We start from the raw sequence: 22564 nt of genomic DNA on the forward strand, positions 1-22564 counted from the left end.
TCCTCTCCCGGTCTCCTTTATTTTTGAATCTCAGATCTCTCAGGACATCTCCTTCATCGTTGGTCCTCACTAGTCTGACCCTGGATGTGAGAAGGAGGTGAGATTTCCTCCACCGTTTCAACCGCGCCCTTGGTGTCAATGAAATGCGTGATGCGGTCGCTAGGAAGCCAGGCACTCTCAGGCATGACAAAGTAAGAGATCAGAGCGAAGATGGTGACGCCAACCATAATGATGGGTGCATCTAACGAAACGAGTCAGTTGGAACCCCCACAAGAAACAAAAGAAGATGGGGTGGGGAAGATAATCTTACAGTTTAAGTTCTCGCCAGTTACCGGCCAGGCATAGGGAGAGAACAGAATAGCCACAACCCATCCATTCCAGAGCACACCGATGACCTGGAACGGCTTACTCCATCGACCAAGACTCCACGCGGGTTTGGGGAAGCGTTCCGGGGTGCAAAATAGTCGGCCGAGACAGATGAGGCCGTAGGCAGCTGCACTCGGAACACCAGCCGCCGAGACGAGAGAAGTGAAAGCCACGTTCGATGGGAGGATGGTGCAGGTGATGAGCGCGGCAACACCCCAGACGACGATAACAGCGTTCCGGGGTTGACCGTTGTGCACTTTGGAGACCCAGCCGGAGAAGGGGAGCACACCATCACGGGCAACGGCGAAGACTAGGCGAGACGCGGCGATGATGGCAATTGCAGTGTTCTATAAGACAAGGGTCAGAGGAGGAGCAAAATAGGAAAACTGATGGTGATTCTCACAAGCCATAGGGCGACGATGCAGACGATGTTCATAGGGATATGACCACCCCTGCCAAGAACGACGTCGTAAAGTGGGACGAATGGCTGAGGAGAGCCGAAGCTAAACAGCGTATCGGCATCAGGCTAAATGTGAAGATATGAAATAAGCAAAAGGCTTTAAAAAGATAGACAAGAGGAAATTCGATCCAGCGGAGTCGTAACATACCGCACAGAACAGGAACAAGATGATCGTTGCAAGACCACCGAATCCACTGGCGACAGTACTCCAAAAGATACCGCGGGCAGCAGTGATCGAGGCATTCTTGGTCTCTTCGGCAACATGACCTGAGGCATCGAATCCGATCAGAATACCGGCAGTGGCCAGGTAGGACAGACACCAGTTCCAGCCATCGGGAGCACCGGTGCCGTTGTAGGTTGTCATAAACGCCTCGTGAGTGGTACGGAAGCCCCAAGTTTGAGCGGTACCGATAGGGAGCCAAATGAGGTTGAGAAAAAAGTCGAGCATGACGACACCGGCCGAAAGCCAGAAGACAACCTTGAAGTAGCGAGGCGGCATGAAATTTAGCAAAGCAGCCAGGGCCAGCAGGACCTCAGTGCAAATCCACTGGACAGCACGGAATTTGACATCGTCAGTGTCCTTGGGGAAATCCACGTCGAAGACAGTAAGTTCTGCGAGCATATAGTTGACGGCGGATTGAGTGTTACTGGCGCAGAAGGTCGTCCAGGCTGTGGTACTCCACCAGGCCACGATGAAGCCCATCAATCTTCCAAATCGGGGGCCACCGGCTTCAGCGGCCCAGAGGTAAATGGAACCAGCCGATGGGGATGCAGAGCACACCTCAGCAATGACGGCGGCGGTAATGAAGGTGAAAACCATGGTGACGAGGTAACTAGTCCAGTAGGCCAAGTTTCCACCAGCGGCGATACCAGTGCTGTAGGTCACGCGCACTCCGCCGACGAAGTACAGCGCCGCTATATGCGATTGTCAGGGCACAGTTTCTTCGAGAAAACTCGTCAAATCCAGAGTATCCAGGGTCTACACACCAAATGTTGTAGCGAAATTCTCAAACAATGTGTATGTCCGGTGCAGCACCTATGAGAATCAGATTTGCCGCTTCTCAACCATTATACTTTGATACCATCAGGCAATGTATCATACCGGTTTGTATCCCATTGTCCGCTATCACATTAAGTTAGCCACCTGTAGCGGGCCCATGCTGCACCGATTATGAACTCACCAACAGCGCCGCATCATCCTGCGACGCGGTCTCGCTGCGATCACCCTCACCAGCAACGGCGTCATCGCGACCGACGACGAGATCCTCGTGTTCGTGCGCCATCTCTAAAGAAAGAAAAGAAAAGACGACTCGATTATTTGCGACCAGACTAGACCGGATCACACCAAATCAAATCAAAGCAGACGGTGCTGAAGTCCTTCAAGGAAAAAGTTGAAGCGACGAAAAATTTCCCCAATAAACTTTGGCCCCGAACTAAAAGCACCCCACCAGGGAAGTTGGAGGTGCCCGTGGTCCACTGCGCTAGTCCTTAGCTTCAGCCTGGCCAGGAGAGAAGAGCTTATTTAGGAGATGGTTCCATCTTTTCTTTCCGATTTCCGAGGGGAGCGCAGTTAGCGAGGGTTGGGAGTCGACAGGGTTAAAGCTCGGGAGAAACTTGAAAAAAAATATACTATATCATAAAATGAAATAAGAGTGAGATTTACAAGGATTCCAAGGCACGCACAATCACCACAAGATCAGGTTATTTTCATTCCGATTTACGCCGGAGGGGTCTGGTCCGTGGGAATTCACCACGGACAACCCAACTCCACTTTTCCACTTGGCCCCGCCTCGTTCTCGGGTTGGGAGTACGGAGTAGTTCTTATAGAATACTATGGCAAATATATAGTAAAATTGTGTATATGTATCGAGCAGTGGTAGAATGTAGTAGTATGGGTATATTTTCAATAGATGCGGACATGGAAATCCCATGCTATACAGTAATATCGAGAGCTGACCGCATGTTCGTTGATCATGAGATGCAATGTATGCCAGAGATGCAGTAGTCTGGCGAAATATCATGTGATTCAGGTGAAGGCATAGTAAACGTAGAGGCGTCAAGTCAAGTCAAGTTAAGGCAGGAGAATGTTCGACTGGATCTCGTCCAGCCTTTCTGTCCACCCCTCTGGGAAAGCCCGGCGTTTGAACCACAACTTCTCAAGAAGTTCCAGCGCCTTATCCACATTCCGAAAGCCGAAGCGTCCGAGTTCAATCATGGTCTGTCGAATATACTGCTGTTCGTCGTCGCGTCGCGTCTCCTGACCTGCAATGAAGAGCGGCCATAGAACAGCCAATTGACCCACATCCTTCGACAACTTGCGGATGAGAGTTAGGATACGCGTCACAAGCATGTTTAAATATGTTCGGTCGGAGATCCACCCTGGTCTATCGGCTCCACCGATTTGGTGCAAATGCACAAAGGTCGCCTTTTCGTAGGCTTCAATGCACCCGACATATTCCAACATGTCGGGGTAAGGGAAACGACTGAGTTCTTCGTCGTCCAATTCCATATCTCCCAGGACCTGGAGACTAATCGGTGTACTTGCTCGCCAGACCACCAATTGCTGGAAAATATCTTTGTATACCATGTCCTGTTGATCGGGTGACATCCACGGTTTATCCCGCGCAAACGAGCTGATAGCCGCCTGTACCTCCATCATCCCGGACCAAGCGGACCGAAGCTCTATCAATCGCGGATTGTCCGGCATCGATCCGGTAGACAAACTCGGGATTCCAAGATTATATTCCCATCCGCCGCCTAAGGTCTTCCAATAGTTTCCTTTCACGACTGTGCCACCGGGTGTCGCACATGCACCTGCCACATCCAGATATGATAATAGTGAGACCAGGAACGATCGCAACGGATGGTTTGTCTCCACAAGGCGTTTCTTCTCGCGGGCGGAATCAGTGCCATGTGGATAAAAGATGAGATTGTAGATAGCATGCGCGCCCTTGAGGTGGACCTTCCAGTTCTGTTGCTGCGAGTCCATCATCTGGAGACAAGTGAAGACGGGTTAGCGGAAATGCTACTAACTTCGTACATTATTTTCGATTTCTTTGGCTCACCTCAAAAAGACATAGCAACAGACATGTCGCAAAGTCCGCCATTCCTAGTTGTTCACCACCCGATTGTGCATATCGATCGCGAAACATCTTGACCACTTCTCCGTATTTCCTCATGGCATGCTGGAAGTGCTTATTTTGAGGAGACCCAACGGAGGTATTTGCGAGATGCAATGCGCCAAGGGCCTGCATGGCCCCGGCCATGGATGGAGACGAGCGTGCGAGATCAGGGAAATTACTCCGATAAGGATTGGTATTCATTGAATTGTCGTAGATCAGGAGGAGGGTCGAGACTTGGTCGATGAAGTGGGTGAAATATCGGTCACTAGTAAAATTAAGCGACGAGGCCATAAGGTTGTTGGGCGATGTAGGCTCTTGGAAACAGAATTGGAATTGGAATTGAAACTGTGCTGGAGGGACGGTCGTTGGCGATGCAACCAGTTGCTCGCATCCTATCAGGTCCTTTTTCTTCTGTCTCCTAACCATAAGACTCCCCGCGGACGATTCACTGGAGGTTTCCGGACTCGCTGTTTCCCTCCTTTTCCTTGTTGGCTTGGGCGGTGCCGGTTGTGAATCTGATTCTTGCTTCGACGGACCGTACACTTTGAAGGTCATCCGGCCCTGAGTGCCGTCACACTCGAGTGCCAGTCGCACGCAGTTGTTGCACACGGGAGAAGCCTCATCGCAGCGGACATGACGACGACGGCAGGTCGAGCAACCTGTGAAGCCACGATGGTGCCAGCGGCGAACGCGTTTTCGAGGTGGGGCAGACGATGACTCGGGCGTCTCGAGGGAGTCCGACTTGGTCATCAATGGAGTGCCGCGCATCTCCATGGGAAATCGGGGGAAACTGGATCGACATTAAGTCGAGAGGGTAAGAGGATCGGACATGGTCATGGTCATGGAGAGAAAAAATGAACAACTAGAGAGTTGAGGGCGAGGCTGCGAAGAAGTCTGCCGTTTAGCGCGCGCCGCAATTTGAAGATCGCCTGTCGCGGTTATCCACAATCACCACTTAAGGAGCCCACAGTATGTTGATCCTCCACTTTACTCCGTACACTTTCTTTTGATGGTAAAGTGGGGATTCTTTCCTTTGAACCTTTGGTACGGAGTTATTAAGGAGACATTCAGGCTGAATGCCAGCTATCCCCGGGCCTCAGGCCTTAGGCCTCAGACCTCCCCTTCCCAAAGCCAGGGAGAGCATGGGACTCAGATCATCGCCAATTTGGGCATAAAGTGGGCGAGATGCGGAGAACCGGAATTGCTTCATTCCCACCAGTCAAACTCATCAGTTGATCACGGCCTTTATACTGCGAGTGCCCACCAGAAACGATTTCAATTTGAATTTGCGTAGACCCTATAGCTCTACCACATATGCCTTCGCCATGCTTCTCCCTCAAACATGTGCTCTCATTCTTCTTTGCGCGATTGGAGTCTCAGCCATAGACGCATCTAAGCGGCGGGAGATCATTCGCTCATTCAACCCTCATCGCAATACCAGTTCTTCCACAACACCCTTACAAGTTGGCAATGGAAATTTCGCCTTTGGTTCGGATATCACGGGACTGCAAACATTTTCACCTTTCGCCATTCAAAGTTCATGGGCCTGGCATAATTTTAGCTTGCCGACAGTCGCAGGCCAGACCTCTCCTTCGGGTATGTTAAACTACCTTTGTGGATTGAATGGATACTACTCATCATGTTATCCACAATAACAGACTTCACTGGGGTGGATTGGTGGTCATATGGTCGGCTTGTGAACTATGACATGCCCAATCCAACAGAGCCTAATATTTCGAACTGGTTAATTCAAAATCCTCAGAGATTGAACATGGCGAATATCGGTCTTTCCTTTTTCGATGACCATGTCACAGAGGAGAACATTACCCACAAATCTCAATACCTCGATTTGTGGGAGGGTACCATCATGTCAAAGTTCCGCTACAATGAATCTGATGTGTCGGTTCAAGTCTGGTGTCATCCCGACCAAGCTGTTACTGGAATAGAGATCAAATCAGATCTTACATCTTCTGGGAAATTAGGAGTCTTCTTAGACTTTCCATACTCCGATACTAACAAGTTTGACGCTCCTTACGTCGGCGTGTGGAATGACACCACGAATCATGAGGTGACCATGGACCCAGCTCAGCATACTGCCTCATTCAAGCATACAATCGACAGTAATTCAAACTGGGTAAAAGTCACTTGGAACACTGCAGGGTCCTTCTCAGCACCCTTGAATGGGTCAAACAAGTTTGTTCTTCGGCATAGCGGATCCAACACCCTGCGCTTCGTTGCCGACTTCTCACTTACTGATAATACACGCAAAAGTCTACCACAATATCAGACTATCGTTGATGCATCGAAGAAATGGTGGGCAGATTATTGGACATCCGGGGCATTTATAGATCTCTCCGGCACAAAAAATGCGAGTGCTAGAGAGCTACAGAGACGCATCATTCTTTCACAATACCTGGTGGCTGTCAACGAGGCGTCTTATTACCCCCCGCAGGGTAAGTTGACGGTTGAAATGAGCCTCCTTTTTTTTTTTGCTCGTCTGATCTATTATATTTTCAAAAACACATACTAACCTGGAATACAGAATCTGGTAAAGACTACATCTGCTTGGCCTATTATAGATTTTGAGCGTGAATAACCTTTTGATAGGACTCGTCAACAATGGATGGTATGGAAAATTCCATGTGAGTCACGTCCGATCATCCCTTTAGGGATAAACCCTGGCCATTTACTTAAATCCTCCAGCTTGAAATGTTTCTGTGGCATTCCCTGCAATTCTCACGATGGGGGCACCTAGATTTGCTTTCGCGAAGTGCCCCTAGCACCTACCAACGGTTTCTGCAATCTAGCATTGAACGAGCCTCTGCACAAGGATATGATGGTGCCCGCTGGGGGAAAATGACAGATGATACGGGCCGCAGTGCCCCTGGCGAAATCAATGCTCTTCTTATCTGGCAGCAACCGCATGTGATGCATTTTGCAGAATATTTCTACCGGGAGTCTCCTCATAAGAAGACACTCGAAGATTGGGATGAAGTCATTAGCGCCTCTGCGAACTTTATGGCATCGTACGCTTGGTGGAATGAGACGACGAAGGTATACGATTTGGGACCTCCCATGTACCCTGTCAGCGAGAATACCAACCCCAATGCGACGCTCAATCCGACATTCGAGCTAGCTTACTGGCGGTTTGGTCTGGAGATCGCATGTAAGTGGAAAGAGCGTCAAGGTCTCGTAGCTCCGCAAAAATGGTCTACAGTGAGGGATAATCTTGCCCCGCTCCCTATTATCGATGATGCATATGCCGTCTACGAAGGAATCCCTGATATGTGGAAAAATGGAAGTACAACATTGCAGGATCACCCCGCCATGGCCGGTATCTATGGTCTTCTTCCGCCTCCCTCGGACACCGCATTGTTTAACTTGACTATTATGAAACGTACAGCTGAGCTCATCAAGGATAATTGGGATCTAGATGACTCTTATGGTTGGGACTTTAGTATGCTGGCGATGAACAGTCTACGTTTGGGTGACGTGGAGCAAGCCATAGCTTACCTCTTGGATCCTTTGTTTGCATTTGACGATGCAGGGTATCCCGAGGGAGGAAGTCGAGTTCCAACGCCATATATGCCCAATACTGGGGGGCTTGTTACTCGCTGCTGCCATGATGGCTGGTGGCTGGGATGGAGACGAGGGTCCACATTTCCCTTCCGGCTGGGAAGTAAAAGTTGACGGCTTCACGCCAAGCTTATGAAAAGGGTTGTAAGAAGCATGACTCTTCTATGAATTCTAAACCTGTTCTACCCGTCTTTCAATGGGATTCTGGTGCCAGGCTTGTGTCATTCAGTGTTAGAGAAGGTGAAAGAAAAGGGTTTAGTTTAGCAGGAGTCTGAGTGGGATGTATATGAGATGTATCATTTTCAATGCAATGTGTCCTGGTAATACCCGAAGAAGCTTGCATCACAATCGGAATAGAATAAATCAAATTATTTATTACGCCTTACAAGACGTAGATCAGCGAGCCATTACGCAAAGGCTGCGGATAATAGTCCGCATAAGGTCATATAGGCGATGCTATGCGACGCCTGCGTAGTTGATTGGTTAAATCGGTAGAGCATCGTTGTGTGTTCATTTTATACTACTGAAGGAATATAACTGCCCAGATGCGCATAGGGAACTATCACAAAACATCTTTCAATTGAAACCTTACATATAGTCTCTTCTGATGGCGATCGGGTGGAGAGTCTTTTTTTCATATGAGCTCTGAGGTGTACTACAGCTTTCAGTACTAGTAGGAAATACTTCTTCGGTATTGAGGATTAGAAGAAGACTGGATTCTGAAACGGATCCTCTGAATTGAGTTCTTCTCAAGTAATTACGAACTTTATTGGAGCATAACGGCTTTATCGGACGAGTTCCTGGAGGGCGTGGCGGTAGCTGCGGGGAAACCACGGAATTCATGCCGATCGCTGACTCCCCCTCTTCCCAGCTCGGAGACCCTTTAAAAGCTATTGGATTGGTCGGAGATTATGATTTCAATTGAATTATTTGTTTTCTCTCACAATTCATCATTGATATGTCTTCCCAAGGTTCAAGATTGCAGGGCAAAGTCGCCATCGTCACCGGTAAGCCCATGCTGATATTTCACTGAATCTCTCTTCTATGACCGCCAGTATGCTAAAACATTTGCTTCTGCTTATAGGAGGAGGATCCGGTTTCGGTGCTGCGATTGCTCGTCGATTTGGCGAAGAGGGGGCCAAGGTCATTGTCGCCGATATCAACGCAGAGGGAGGCGAGAAGGTGGCTGCCCAAAACCCCGCCAATCTGGTCTTCCTACGCGTGGATGTTACACAAGCAGAGGAGTGGAGACAAGTGACAGACCTGGCCTTCTCTAAGTTTGGCAAGCTGGATATCCTGGTCAACAATGCTGGAACTACCTATCGCAACAAAGTTGGAAGCCCCCACTCCATTAACTCCGAAAGGATTGGCGATGTAGAAAGCTAACTTTGGCACAGCCCACCACTGAGGTCACCGAGGATGAGTGGGAACGTGTGTTCAATGTCAACGTCAAGAGTATTTACTTGGCTGGTACGATCGTCATCCCACGCCTTATCGAACAGGGCCATGGTGGCTCGATCATCAACATCTCCTCCACTGGTGCGGCTCGCCCACGCCCTGGTCTCGTCTGGTACAATGCCTCCAAGGGTGCGGTTACAAATGCTACCAAAGGCCTTGCCGCGGAGTACGGTCCTCAAAACATCCGCGTGAACAGTGTGGCTCCTTTACTATCTGGCACCGGCCTGTTCTCCATGTTCACCGGGATGGAAGATACACCCGAAAACCGCGCCAAGTTCCTCGGCAATGTGCCTCTGGGTCGTTTGACCGAAGCCGATGATATAGCCAACATGTGTCTCTACCTTGCCAGTGACGAAGGCAGCTTCATTAATGGTACAGAGATGGTGATTGACGGCGGAAAATGCATTTGAAAGTAATACCTAGGTAACTACCTGAAAGAATCACTTGAATTAGCGCCTATGCAGTATCAATATGCATTTACAACACTGTGCGGCGGTTCCTACTTGATCCAATTTTACTGTATGCAGCTAGTATGCTGGGTGAAATCTACGCCGACTCGAACTTAGGATACCCTGATAGCTCTAAAGATTTCCTTTGAGGTCCAGGAACAATCTCCGAGTCTAGCTTTCAAGTCATGCTTGAGTGTAGAAGCATCTTATTCTAGGCACTACCTTTACTGTCTGTTTTCTGACGTGTGAATACTATTTTCTGTCCCCTCTCTAATAGTTAGTAATGCCCCGCACTGGCTGGTACCAGTGTGGGCCTACCCAACCTGCCAAATTGCACCATCCAGCCTGGAACGTTGCAGTATCGCCTTCAAATCTTGGGGTTATTCTGCAAAGCCACCAACTTGCTGCAGCAAAAAATGTCGTCCAACTTCCAGTCCATTCCAATTATTGACCTCTCCCTCGCCAACTCACCCGCGACTCGTTCGGGACTCCTGCAGCAGCTCCACCAGGCCCTCATCGAAGTGGGGTTCTTGTATGTCTCAAATCACGAGGTTCCACAAAATGTCGTATCCGATCTGAAAGAAGTCCTTCCTCGGCTTTTCAATCTGGACCTGGAGCACAAGGAGAAGGTAGCTCTATACAACTCCCCCCCATTTCTTGGGCTACAGCCGAATCGGCTCAGAAACAACCGCCGGAGTACAAGATCAGCGTGAGCAGTTTGAATTCGCAACTGAGCTCCCATATACATGGTCTGAGGACAAACCTCGGTATGAAAGGTTGAAAGGCCCCAATCAGGTATGTATGCTCGTTATATGAGGATTTTAAACAATGATCTGATTATTGAAAACGATGTAGTGGCCACGAGGCGAACCGGATATCCGATTGAAAGTCGAAAACTTCATCAAAGAACTCACAAAGCTGAGCGAGAGATTTTTACACCTGGTAGCCGAGGCTCTCGGTATCCCACCCGACCTGCTATTTTCATTGTTATCAGATCAACATCGCCTCAAGCTTGTGCACTACCCGCCCTCTGATCCTTCTACCGATTCCATCGGTCAAGGCGTCGGTCCTCACAAAGATTCATCCGGCTGGTGGACATTTCTACTACAGGCATCCCCTCCAAATGTCCAAGGCTTGCAGGCTCTCAACAAAAATGGCGACTGGATTGACATTCCAGTCATTCAAGATACCTTCGTTGTGAATATCGGGCAAGCTTTTGAAGTGGTTACTCATGGCGTTTGCAAAGCAACAACTCATAGAGTCCTCTCTGAGCCACTCGAGAGGTTCAGTGTACCTTTTTTCCAGGGCGTTCGAGGCAATCTCACAAAATCAGAAGCTCTGGACATGTTGAAAGGCTACCTTTCCGCTGAACTATCATCTGCAGAAACGGATATTGGAGCAAACATCGACTCGGCTTTCCTCCGAGGCAAATACGATACATGGGGCGAGTCTCAGCTAAGAACTAAAATCCGCAGCCACCGCAATGTCGGCCAGAGATTTTACGGCGACGTGTTTGAAAAGTATACCGAAGACGATAGCTGAAGAGAAATGTGTCATTGATTAAACATTAAGAGTGGCTAAACGCAGCAAATAAAACACTTTTCACGAGCACGATTCCACTGTGTTTAAAGTCAATTCTGAAAGCACTGCTACTACTCGCACCCAATTGCCCCCTTAAACTTATCGTCGTACACAGGAGTTTGCATAGGATTCGCACATTCACAATAATCGGTCTTATATTGGGCGTCTGCGCAAGCACCGGCTGCCGCCGTAGCACAGTACTCATTGGTACGGACAGAAGTTGTCATTCCAGGAGGGCAGGATCGATGAGGCATGCAGAAAGTCTCATAATTGGAGCGACCATCAAGCTTGGTCATGCTGTACCATTGATCTGTGGCGCAGGCGCAAGAGACGACTAATCAAGGATGTTAGCAACTAGCCCTCGAGAATTAACCCGACAAAACGTCCGTGGAGCAGAATCGCTATTCTGCACTGCCTTTTCAAAATAAAGAATGACTCTCTTACCACTTATTGCTGTCCAATGCCCATCGGCAAGTGTCCCTTCATACAAGGTGGAGGTTGAAAATGGAAATGCGCCATTATGGCACTCTGTTGTGATCCAGTCTGCGTCGGTAGGGAAACAGGTCGATTCCTCCAAACAGTGCTCTGGGTGCCAAACAGAAGGGAAGTAACCGCGATTACATGTGATTGGAGGCGGTGGCTGAAAACAATAGACCACAGGGGTTCCCATTGTGCAGTCTGTTGTGTGCAGAACCGTTGAGCCATCCGAGCAGCGGAGATCATGATAAGGGGCTTCAGTCACCATTGATGCTGCAGGGGTTGTTGTTGCCGGCACCAATGGCAACCCATCCCTGGTGGTCTCGCGAGGGAATGCATTTATAGTCACGGATAAAGTGGCCCAGGAGAGTATATAGAGAGTTAGCTTGCACATTATGTCTGAGAATAGTGGTGTTTAAGTAAAACGATTGAGGAGAGAGTCAATTGAGATATTATGGAGTGCAGTACTATGGAAGTGACTAGAATGCAATTCCAGATGAGATTCTAGGGTCTTTTATGTCTATCCCGAATTTAATTATACTACAAAAATAAACAGACAACTAAAATCACCTCACCGCAGAACTATGCCGGGACAAAAATTTCTGGCTGTAGTAAAGCATCAACGGATCGAAATAGAACCACGGAGCTACCCCAAAAGCATCCCACTGTGTCGGTTGGAAGATGATGAATGTAACCAATTTTTCTAAAAGGGTAAGATAAAATATCTGCAGTAAAAGTAGCATTCTGTGGCGTAAATGGAAGGACCAGATCATGATGTCTTGGACACAACAGAACGTTTTCTAGCAGGCCCAATTGTGCCGCGATAACCCCTGCTAGTAAGACCCCATCTGAGTGCATAAGAAGCCTTGATGTATTCATTGAGTAGGCATCAAGACCGTTGTTAGCCATGCAGCTCCTCGTGCAACTAACCCGAAGCCTCTAGCGGGGGATAGCTCTTAGCGAGATTACGAAGCCAAGAGATTTATGCCTAGACAGAAATTTCTGATTATATTAATTGGCGTATATGAGCTGGAGGTCCTTGCAATCTGCTCATTTCACTGCATACCAAGCCAACTTCCGTGTGTTGTCAAACCCGCGTCGAGGTGACACGACAAGTATACAGAACACAATACTCGCATATGAGACAAACTTAGAGGTTCAGCAACATCAGCTAGCTATCATACTTTTGATTAAGTAATATTGCCTATCTTTAGGGTGCGATATTGGCTTCTCAAACGTATCTACTGTTTAACTTCCTTCAATTTCGCCATGCAGGCTAGAGTGTCGGATAATAAAAGAGGTAGGGATGGGTTGGAAATGGCGATGGCACACAAATGTTATGGTACTGACTGTGTCAGGTAATGACAAGAATCCATGGTTGTCTTTGCTTATGGCCAGAACAAATCCAAAATTTGAACAAGAAGAGTATTTTGGTCACCAGAAATCGAAGGAAGAGAAACATGTACATGAATAAAACGGCCCAGATCAGTTTCGTAGCAATCAAAAATCTAGATGACTCCGATGGAACTGTAACTGTGTCTTGGGTTCCGAAAATATAGCAGCAGATGGCACGTTCAACGTGAAATGCTCCTCAGATTTTATATTCATACTTTAGAATCCATGTTTTCTGTGCATGCGACCGTGGTTGTGCAGGTGTCGTCGTGCGTGACCAGAGATCTCTTGCTCTTCAGGTTGCTGCTCTTCTGAAACAGTGTCTCTCTCGACAAACGAGACAACGGTAGATGTCGAGGTGAGGGTCGTCATGGCAGTAGAGACAGTGGTCGGGGTTCCAGTGATGGTGGTGTAGGGCACACCCTTCGTGTCGATCAGGACTTCAATCTTACGCTCAAGGTAGACAATCTCCTCGGTGAATGGCTCGGTTGAGATGGAAGTGGTAGGGGTGGGTGTTGGTGTCGACGTCGATGTGGTGGAAGTAGACGTCGTTGTGGCCGCTTCGGCGGTAGCCATGGCGGCCACATTGCCGAGCATGTTACCAGAATCCACCGAGACACCGAGCGAGAGAGAAAGAGACGGAATAGTCAATGAAGGGATAGCTGGAATTGCGGTGGTCGTTGTTTCGGACGACCCCATATCCATCGTGGCGTATGCCGGGCCCCATTGAATGGCCATATCGCCGGGAAGCCCACTAGGGCATTTCTGGGTCTTTTCGCTCTTCAGCGCCGCAGGCATGTCGAAGAAGCACTTCTGTTGCGTGTCTTGGGACTGGATGTCAAAGACAGCGCACTCGTCAACGTTTCCATCCTCGTTTTTGCAGGTGTTGATCGCGCTTTGCAGCACACCCGACTCCCAGCCATTCATGAAATCTCCGTGGTAGCCGTAGCCAGTGGGGTCAGCATTGGCAAGGGCAAAGTATCCATCCACGTCCTTGAAGGCATAAGTGTTCCAAATAGTCTCATACATGAGTCCGACGAGACGCGTCTCGTATCCCGTGGGGCAATCACCTTCCATAACGAGAGAAGGATAAGCGACGTGAGACTTGTGGTCGTCCGAATCCAAGTCCTTGCCATTCCAGCACTGGGGGAACATAAGTTCCAAACGAATACCATCGGTACAGTGTTCATCGAGATAGGTTTTGTTTGGCATGTAATGGCGATCAAGTGTTCCTTCGGCCGTAGCGGCGTAATTCAGGCAGTTAAATCCAAGGGCTTTCTGTTCAAGAGCCTTCTGGGAAATCTGGGCGCCGGCCCAGTTGGACTTCGGGGGATCAGGAACAGGCCAAGTGAAGTTACGCTGGAAAGGGTCTCCTGCGAGCATGCGGAATCCTGCCGGGAACGCGTTGATCTTCTTGCCGGGAGCCTTGTCGTTGAAGTAATAGCTGCATATTGCGCCAAGTTAGTATGATATCCATAAGCCCGAGCAAAATAATATATCAATGACATACGCAAGCATTCCTCCAACTTGGTCAACCATTTCAGCAGTACCATCCGTATGCATGAAATAGAGAGCAGGAGTCCAGTAGGCGGACTTATCCTGCTCAACACCACAGGACGTGCAGTCAGATTCGAGAAGAGTCTCATAGTTGGCCGACATGCCAAAGTCTTTATATTGGATCAGCATTATAGGCAGAGAGACTTGTGGCAGTTAACTTACTTCCACCTCCATGGACAACGTGAACATGGGACGAGACTTCGCCAGGGTCAACAATGGGGTCTAGCCGAGCGACGCCAGTTCGCCCACGGCAGGGAAGACGCCAGAAGGCATCAGTAACGGGGAAAGCAGCCAAAGAGGCCAGTAGAACGGCCATGCGATAAAGGTCCTGCATATCGCGATAGTGGGTTGAGCCGCGTCGACGGGCTCGAAAATGGATTTTTGAGAAAAGGAGTGGCGCCTTCTTCAAAGAATGGCAAAAGAATAACTCGCCAGGAGTACCGAGTCAATCGGCTAGACGCGAGAAAGCGCGTTACAAACGGCAAGAATCGAGTTGTATACGAAGTCGGAGAAGTTGTCGCTAGATATCATGTATCATGTTAGTCGATGGCAAAGGAAAGCCGCGTGTGGATTTGGGTGAAATGGCAAGCCCTTTGGCAACAGCTCGCGACGTCGCCCAACGGGATTCCGCGCGTTTTATCATGCGTCATTGAAATGATCCCATTCGAGAAAACGGGAGATCAATAGGGATGCTCCCTTAGGGGAGGCAAGAATGATCCCTTGCTTCGGGGTAGCCACCCTTGAGGAGAATGGCCCATCAAAAACAATAGAATCACGGAATAGAGTATGGAAGCATGCAGCTTACCGTTCAATTTCTAAACGCGCTCTCTGTGACGTAAATAAATAAATACAATCGACAGCCGAGGTTCCAAATCGGAGGTGGTTTCCTATACATCAGGCCTGGTTAGATGCAATGTTCTCTCCCAACCATACAGCCTCCGGAAGAAATTAAACAGATCAGACCCACCTTGACTGAAGTTGATGAATAATACACTGCCTTTTTCAAGGGAGATGTAGAAGAATTGAATAGTTCAAAAAAAAGAGGGTGGAAAAAGCCGTAGGGGTCAACGAGCGACAAAGACGCCCTGAGATAGGGCTAAAAAGGGAACGTAGGAGCCAGGAAAGCGAAGGAGAAAGCACAAGAGACCAAACAGTAAAGAAAACTGCCCACGCACCGGCAGACCAAGGGTATCAAGTACTTCAGACCTTGACAAGGCACTAAGCGACTCCGCCAGCCCCTTGGTCGGTCGCTTTATCTTGGGGGAGATTAAATGACTCGGCCAATCCCTTCAGGACCCAGATATTGGGCCCCTCTGCCCCTCCGCAGGGCCTTAGCACTCCAACCCATACTGACGACGATTGGATTCATTCGGAATTAGAATCAAAATGAGTAGCCCACCCCGGCGACGATCCACTGGAGCGACTGCGATGGGTGGATAGACGGGCACTGCGCAGGGCAGAAAAGGGGGTCCCTTTGGTCAATCTTTCAGGGGACTAACTCCATAGTTAGAAGTCTCAAACTCCTGGCATTGCCCACCGTTTGCTATTCTTCGAGTCAGAACGTTAGAAACGAACTTGTTCCTGACCAGTGGTCTCCATCAGCCTGACCTCCACCGTCTCGGGTTGCCCCACGCTGTGCCGTTGGATTGGCTGCGAAGGCGCATCATGAAACGACTCGTCATATTAAACGGGGTCTTGGGGGTTTGTCCTGCTCGAATTTGGGGCCGAGTCGGTAATGAGATGCTCGATAGACTTAATATGCTAGTGCCGGTAAATTATCTAATTGCCTGCCACTGGCAGTGGGCATGTCATTTGTTGGGAGTCGATTGGCACTGGCATTCTGTAGATCGAACCTCAATATATCCCCGGTCAAAGATGATCGACATCGGGGCTGAAAGTTCAACTTCAACCTACTGACGGTAGGACACTCCAGGGCTTCTTGTCACCTGGGCAGTCTCAATACAACTCGCAAGATCTCACACGGCCATGGTTTGAGATTGCGGGATCAAATCTGACTGAGGGGGGGGGCCGTACCTGGGCACTATCGGGGCTTGCGGGGGCGGTTGGTGGGTTCCGACTCGAACAGATCATCCTCAATAATATTGAAACAATAGCCGGTGGAGTGGAAAGCTTGTCGGCTTCTTTCCCATGATAAATTTAGCTTGGGATACGTAGGTAGTAGAGTGAGAATAAGAATTGGTGGATGTCAGTGAGCCGCAAGTATATCCCTAGTAGGTATAAACTTGCCACTATGAGTCGCCGTTACATAAAAGAGTAGATTGTACATCCAGTCAACATCTATTCTAAAATCATAGTACATATACAGTGCACAGGGCTAAATGCCACATGTATCAAGCCTTGACATCCTCCAGAGCTTTGCGAGCACGCGTTATAGCGTCTCGTGTGCGGTGGTCAGTGATATCTTCAGTCTGCTTGCCACCCTCGCGGACAATCTTCCGCAAAGAGGCCTCTGTATCGAGCAAGGAGTTCCGACCTTCCTCACGAACCTCGTCTTCCCAGAAACCACGAGACACATCCCACTTCTTTTGCTGGCGGCGTAGAGAATATATCAAACCTACTGCACCTAGTGTGCATGTCTCGTATACCGAGGCGGTGGGAATAGAGACGTATGTGAGGGCAGAGAGGGCGGTTGTGAGGGTGGTAGTGGAGATGCTAAAGAGCACCAGGCTCTGGGCAAGGGCTTGGAGAGAGGGGACAGTGGTTTTGAGTAGTTTGGCACGGGTATCAGTGATCTGGGTTGGCCAAGGGGGTGGAGTGGACTTGGCAGGGGCAGTGTCGTCCGAGGTAGATTCAGTAGATGCGGTAGACGGAGAAGGTTCGTCCAACAGGCCAGCCTGCTGGTATTTGCCAGACGTCCAAATGACATTCTGCTCCGCGCGGCGAAGGAATCGATTCTCCAGAATCTCGGATGTGATCATACCCACGTCGTCAACGCGCCAGAATAGCTTCCACCAAGCCAGGTCGCGCCATCGCGGGCTAGCGAAGCCTGCCTCGAGAGAGCTGCGGAGTTCTGAGTGGGCTTTCTCTGCCCAGTCTGTGATGCCAGCCTCGAGCTCGGATCGTACTTCCTCCGGGGTGACGCCAATAGTCTGGTCATAGACCGCCTTGGCAGTTTGAGCATTGTACCCCTCGTCGGCTGAGTTGAGGAGAGATTCAATGAGCGGAACTAATGCTGGATTCAACGTATCTTGCCCAGAACTCTGAGAAGAAGCTGACAACCAATCAATAACAGGCTGTACACCACTGCCCGTCCACCCCCGCTCATACTCTCCAGCATTTTTCACGGTCTCGCGAATCTTATCCAGGGCCATCGAGGCCTGTGCAATATTCACAAAAGAGAGTCTGCCGCTACTGCTTTTTTGCTCCGATATCGAGAGCTCAATCGTGCCTCGAATTGATTCCACTTCGTTCTTGAGGTTTGAGCGGCCCATGAGCGTGCTGAACGCCAGGAGTCCATCAACTCCCTCTGCACACACAATGCTCCGGTGGACGGGGTAGCGTACAACATTCTGTCTGCCCGAATGGGATGTTTGGATTGTGACATTTGGAACAAGGAAGGTGTCGGCGGAAAGGGTGGTGCCGCAGGAACCCGAATCAGAGCCAAGGGAGCTGACGAGGATTTCCATATTGGCCTTCTTCAGTAGGGGCGATCGAACCGTAATTGTTGGCAGGAGGTCACTGGGAATGGTCTCCGAGACTTCGCCGTATCTGTAGGTCGCATCAAGGATTAGCTTGTGTTTATATCAAGCAGTGATTTAGAAGTCATACCGAATCAAAACACCTCGCGTAGGATCGGATTCGTGTCCTTCCAATATGTTTTCCCAGTCCTCTTGTGGTCCCAGTGGATCGGCCAGCAAGAGGCGAACCAGCTTGCGCGCATAGTCGGCATTGTCAAGTCCGAGTACTAGATGTGATGAGGGATCAGTGATCCACTCCAAGAGAGGATATTACATGGCCTATCCAGATTATCGATGACCTAGAACTCACCAGAAATTCTAATCAACGGCGCCTCCGACTCCAATCCCCGCAGGGCAAGCTGCAATCGACTGATGCTGACCTGCTCGATGGCCGCATCCTTGACTCCACTTAGGGCATCGTACAGTTCCTTGAACCGGGGCGGAACGGTCTTGCCGGGATTTATAGCGGGCGATGTAGTGAATGGGCGCAAATGTGTCGCGGATGAGGATTTCAACTGGCGACGGCCACGCGCTCGGTCGAATTTGTCACCGTTAGTGTTTATACGGGTCTGCGTTGCTAGCGTTCGTCGGCAGGGCGGGCAAGAAGGGCAGTAGTAGGCACCACCTGGTTCCAAGGGACGCGACAGGCTCCTTGGGAGCGCACTGCGCAGTCTGGACGGCATTGGGGGCTGTGGGCGCGTCCTTGAGATTGGTCGGAGATGGAGGAAGGGCAGGTTTCCGAGAGGTGAGGGCGGTGGGGCTTGGCATCGCTCCACTGGAACTCTGGACTTTACAATGTAGGACATAAATATCATTTAAGAGTACAGAAATTGTTTAAAAGTGAATCAGAAACGATCGAAATTGATTGTGTAGATTAGGCCATCATTACATGATATTCTTTTTCGCCTGTAATCCAAATCCTCAAGTTATATCCAGCTACGGAGTATAAAAGGTCACGGTAGATCTACAAGGCCCCAAGAACCAACGTATGAGAACAATGCGCATAAATGGAGATGTGGACTGATCCCGAAGGACTGCCCTTGTAGAAACCGCCGACAAGAAGTCAGACAAAGTGATGGGATCAAGCCAGATAGATAGGGTATCGTATCGTATCGATCATGACGTGGTAGAAAGGCGTGGTGCGCTGGAGGGCAAGAAGAGGAAATGCATGGATCGTCGTTATATCGGCTCACTCAAGCCCATGAAGGATGTCCTAGGCATCCTGAGAATCCCGTTGGCCGTCGCGTTGGCGACGACTGCGACCGGCGCCCGCAGACCTATTGATTTGCGTTAGCTGATTTTTCTTTTCCCTCATCGCTGCTGTGGGCGGCTACTTACATGCTGATACGTCGTGCAACCGTCGCAAGTCCAGTGTCGTTAGCAGCTTCATCCTCTGCGCGCTTCATAGCCACCTTGAAATCCGCTTCGCTCTTCTGGTTCACCTCTTCCTGGCTAGGAGGCAGTCGCTCGTTCTGCAAATCGACCTTGCGAGCATCTTCGAAGTTGTGGATGGCTTGTTTGATACCCTCCGCACCGAGCATGAGAGTTCCCGGAGGAAGACGACCGCCAGCCGCCGTCTTCAATTCGGTGACACTCTCGGACTGCTCACGCAGGACCTGGAAAACGCGAGAAAGACGACCAATGGCAAGAATCTTGTTCTTAATGGCACGTCGCTTCATTTCGCTAGCGTCGGTGGTATCCATAGGCAGAGGCGGGGACGCTGGGCCAGCGGGGACTGTTGCGGAGCTTGGGGTCTCCTCCTCCTCAAGCTCTTCCTTGGAGCAGGTGTTGAGGATAGCGATAAGCATGTCAGTGATCTTCTCACCGACGAAGGGCAGAGACCAAGTGAAGACATCCATGAAGTTCGGCAGCCAGTAAGGGTGCGGTGTGCAGTTGAATTGGCGGATGTTCATCACGTTATTCTCATACTTCAGCACAGCGGCCTTGTTATTGTAAACATCCAGATAGTTGGGAGCGCTAAAAATCGTCATAACACTGGGGAAACCGGTCGTGCGGGTCTTTCTGTACATGCGGTAGCCAGCATCTTGGGCTTCGTGTGCTCGAATAATGGAGAGAAGGTTGTTCTTTTCCAAGAACGCGCAAGCGGCCGGATAAGAAAAGAAGTAGGAGCAGCCGCGAACGCTGTTGTGGATGAAGAAATCGCCAGTCTTTTCTTGGCCAAATTCTTCGAGAGGATCGGCCCAAAGGATATCGCACATAAGACCGTGGGTAGGGGGTTCGCGGAAACGATCAATCTGTCCTTCTGATTAGCGACCGGAGGTGGCGTTCGGGTCTGATCAGACAAAATACATACAGCCTTGATATCCTCGAGGGTATGCAGCTCTGGACTGAGACCACCGTGGATACAGAGGAATTGCTTGTTCATGACCGCCGCCAGCGGCAGACAACAGAAGGAATCAATGCAAGCGTCGTAGATCCGTTCGCTATATTTATGCTTGCACTCCAACTTGAAGGTGAAATAGTCTGTCAGGTGGCGACATTCGTGGTTACCCCGCAAAAGCCAGAGCGAATCGGGATACCAGATCTTCAACGCCCAGAGGTATAGAACACACTACAGGAAAGGAAGGTGGTGAGCATCTCTTGCGCGCGCGCCCATGTTGGTTGCCCCGAAAGCGGGGAAAGAAAGTACGGGGGATGCGTACCTCAATACTGAAGTAACCACGGTCAACGTAGTCACCCAGAAACAGGTATCTGGTCTCGGAAGGGTCTCCGCCAACCTCGAACAGCTTCATCAAATCGTAATACTGTCCGTGGACGTCACCGCATACGGTGATGGGGGCATCCATTTCCAAAAGATTGGGCTCCGACCTGAGGATATCGGAACCGGCTTTGATGATCCATAATGCCTGCTCTTCAGTGAGACGACCTTCGCGATAGAAATGCTGCTTGAGGTACTGAAGATTGGGCTTCGAAGGGTCTTCGGGAGACCAAAACATGTCATCGGGAGGAGTGCTTAGAGCTGGCGCTTGGACCTCTATCATTCTCAGACACAGAGGAAGTTAGCCATATCAGATCTTAAATCTCAGATCGCAACGGGTGAGGGAGAGGGGCGATCGCGAGTAGGCATTCCGGAAATTAAGTTACCTTTAACAACTCTCTCGAGTGTTGACACTTGTGAGCCATCTTCCATCTGATGCAGGGAAAAGTCGATCTCGGGGACGGGCTGCTTGTCCCTCACCGCGCGCGCGAGATTGTTTTCCATGTTGAATATTTAATTCCGAGGAGTAAATAGGTCGAAGACCGGATAAGACCAGAGAGCAAGGGGGAGTGTGGAGGAGGGGGGGGGGTGGAGGGGACAAGACCGCGCGGAGGCGGGAGGAGGCGAAACGGGTTCAAGCGCGGGACAAAGGATCCCAGAAAAAGTGACAGGAAGAGTGATGGGGATGAATGAAATCACCAAAAAGTTGAGGTGAGATCGAAGGAAGGATGGGGTTGTCGCGTGGGGGAGCTGAAGAAGGGAAAAAGAGAAACAACTTCCCCCATTAGAAATTAAGCGGGCCTCTCCTGCTTAGCCGCCCCGTGGGACTTGGAACTTCCCTCTTCCTGTCTTTCGAGTTCACAGTGCTTGTACTCACTCGGGGGTTTCCATGAATTCTGAAAATGAAAGATGGATATCAAACCACGATCTCTCCATTCCCCATCTACTGCTTGTCATGTCTGATCACAAACACGCATGTGCACGGTTGGGCACCACATCAGCCTCTCAATCGCTGCCTCAGGCCAGCAAGGGTCTTGAACCACTCGAGCATTATTGATTTGCAATGCGCAAATGGGCCATTGAATCCGAAATGGAAAATGGAAAACTCCAAACACCTCCGTGGTTGATTGGGAACAATCGGCTCAATTCAATGGCCTCCACGCCTTGACTTTCTTCTTCATCCCGCCACTTTCGCGACACTTGCCAATGTTTAACTGCACTTGGCGAGGCCCTGGCAGACTAGACCCAATCGGTGTTAGGTGGACACTGTCAATGCAGATAAAACGATCCGCTCGGCGATTTGCAGCGGTGAACAGACAAAAGTACACCATGCATGACCATCATTTCCCAACGGGATGAGCGCTGAGCTTTGGTTTGTTTCCCCTCATATACTACTTCTAACTTACTTACGCATCGGCATATATACACATACATGTACGCATAGAACAGATCTACCTCCCCTATGCTTACTAGTACTACTCTTCCAAGGTTTCAGAGCCCCGAACAGTCCCAGTACTAGTTAGTTAGTACTAGTACCCCGTTGGTCCCAACTAGGTTGACCCCATCAACCGGTTTCGAACAGGTGGGACAGATCAATTGCGGTTCTAACCGGGAGTACAACAGCTGGGATGCGACCTGGCATTGGGATCGCAACGGCTAGATGTTGACCCTTAAAGGCCGATCCATTCAAGCAGTGCCTCAACCATTGG

The 22564-nt window shown here is 49.8% G+C and overlaps 10 protein-coding genes across 10 annotated transcripts; 4 read left to right on the plus strand and 6 right to left on the minus strand.

Moving 5' to 3' along the window:
* Positions 1-53: 53 nt before the first annotated feature.
* Positions 54-2109, minus strand: N7533_003921 (putative amino acid permease; the record flags this gene model as incomplete). Its single annotated transcript, XM_057100571.1, has 7 exons — positions 54-241; positions 311-713; positions 770-892; positions 975-1741; positions 1814-1862; positions 1929-1949; positions 2008-2109. The coding sequence occupies 7 exons, from the start codon at positions 2107-2109 to the stop codon at positions 54-56; spliced, it is 1653 nt and encodes a 550-aa protein (XP_056960201.1).
* A 788-nt stretch (positions 2110-2897) lies between these two features.
* Positions 2898-4722, minus strand: N7533_003922 (Zn(II)2Cys6 transcription factor; the record flags this gene model as incomplete). The annotated part of the gene is made up of 2 exons (XM_057100572.1): positions 2898-3818; positions 3892-4722. The coding sequence occupies 2 exons, from the start codon at positions 4720-4722 to the stop codon at positions 2898-2900; spliced, it is 1752 nt and encodes a 583-aa protein (XP_056960202.1).
* An 865-nt stretch (positions 4723-5587) lies between these two features.
* On the plus strand, positions 5588-6478 carry N7533_003923 (uncharacterized protein; the record flags this gene model as incomplete). The annotated part of the gene is made up of 1 exon (XM_057100573.1): positions 5588-6478. The coding sequence occupies one exon, from the start codon at positions 5588-5590 to the stop codon at positions 6476-6478; it is 891 nt and encodes a 296-aa protein (XP_056960203.1).
* A 179-nt stretch (positions 6479-6657) lies between these two features.
* On the plus strand, positions 6658-7638 carry N7533_003924 (uncharacterized protein; the record flags this gene model as incomplete). Its single annotated transcript, XM_057100574.1, has 1 exon — positions 6658-7638. One exon carries the CDS (start codon positions 6658-6660, stop codon positions 7636-7638), a length of 981 nt encoding a protein of 326 aa, XP_056960204.1.
* Positions 7639-8482: 844 nt separating this feature from the next.
* Positions 8483-9392, plus strand: N7533_003925 (SDR family oxidoreductase; the record flags this gene model as incomplete). The annotated part of the gene is made up of 3 exons (XM_057100575.1): positions 8483-8531; positions 8609-8856; positions 8922-9392. The coding sequence occupies 3 exons, from the start codon at positions 8483-8485 to the stop codon at positions 9390-9392; spliced, it is 768 nt and encodes a 255-aa protein (XP_056960205.1).
* A 455-nt stretch (positions 9393-9847) lies between these two features.
* N7533_003926 (Oxoglutarate/iron-dependent dioxygenase) lies at positions 9848-10973 on the plus strand (the record flags this gene model as incomplete). Its single annotated transcript, XM_057100576.1, has 2 exons — positions 9848-10127; positions 10378-10973. The coding sequence occupies 2 exons, from the start codon at positions 9848-9850 to the stop codon at positions 10971-10973; spliced, it is 876 nt and encodes a 291-aa protein (XP_056960206.1).
* Positions 10974-11083: 110 nt separating this feature from the next.
* On the minus strand, positions 11084-11883 carry N7533_003927 (uncharacterized protein; the record flags this gene model as incomplete). The annotated part of the gene is made up of 2 exons (XM_057100577.1): positions 11084-11346; positions 11457-11883. The coding sequence occupies 2 exons, from the start codon at positions 11881-11883 to the stop codon at positions 11084-11086; spliced, it is 690 nt and encodes a 229-aa protein (XP_056960207.1).
* A 1217-nt stretch (positions 11884-13100) lies between these two features.
* N7533_003928 (DUF1996 domain-containing protein) lies at positions 13101-14772 on the minus strand (the record flags this gene model as incomplete). The annotated part of the gene is made up of 3 exons (XM_057100578.1): positions 13101-14325; positions 14392-14548; positions 14601-14772. The coding sequence occupies 3 exons, from the start codon at positions 14770-14772 to the stop codon at positions 13101-13103; spliced, it is 1554 nt and encodes a 517-aa protein (XP_056960208.1).
* A 2017-nt stretch (positions 14773-16789) lies between these two features.
* Positions 16790-18819, minus strand: N7533_003929 (uncharacterized protein; the record flags this gene model as incomplete). The annotated part of the gene is made up of 3 exons (XM_057100579.1): positions 16790-18167; positions 18228-18363; positions 18447-18819. 3 exons carry the CDS (start codon positions 18817-18819, stop codon positions 16790-16792), a joined length of 1887 nt encoding a protein of 628 aa, XP_056960209.1.
* A 530-nt stretch (positions 18820-19349) lies between these two features.
* Positions 19350-21359, minus strand: N7533_003930 (serine/threonine-protein phosphatase 2B catalytic subunit; the record flags this gene model as incomplete). Its single annotated transcript, XM_057100580.1, has 5 exons — positions 19350-19413; positions 19475-20391; positions 20451-20708; positions 20800-21131; positions 21242-21359. 5 exons carry the CDS (start codon positions 21357-21359, stop codon positions 19350-19352), a joined length of 1689 nt encoding a protein of 562 aa, XP_056960210.1.
* Between the last annotated feature and the right edge of the window lie 1205 nt (positions 21360-22564).

Source organism: Penicillium manginii (genome assembly GCF_028828005.1).
Source record: "Penicillium manginii strain IBT 31320 chromosome Unknown utg000004l:1.0-7231830.0:1.0-7236170.0, whole genome shotgun sequence".
Classification (NCBI taxonomy): domain Eukaryota; kingdom Fungi; phylum Ascomycota; class Eurotiomycetes; order Eurotiales; family Aspergillaceae; genus Penicillium; species Penicillium manginii.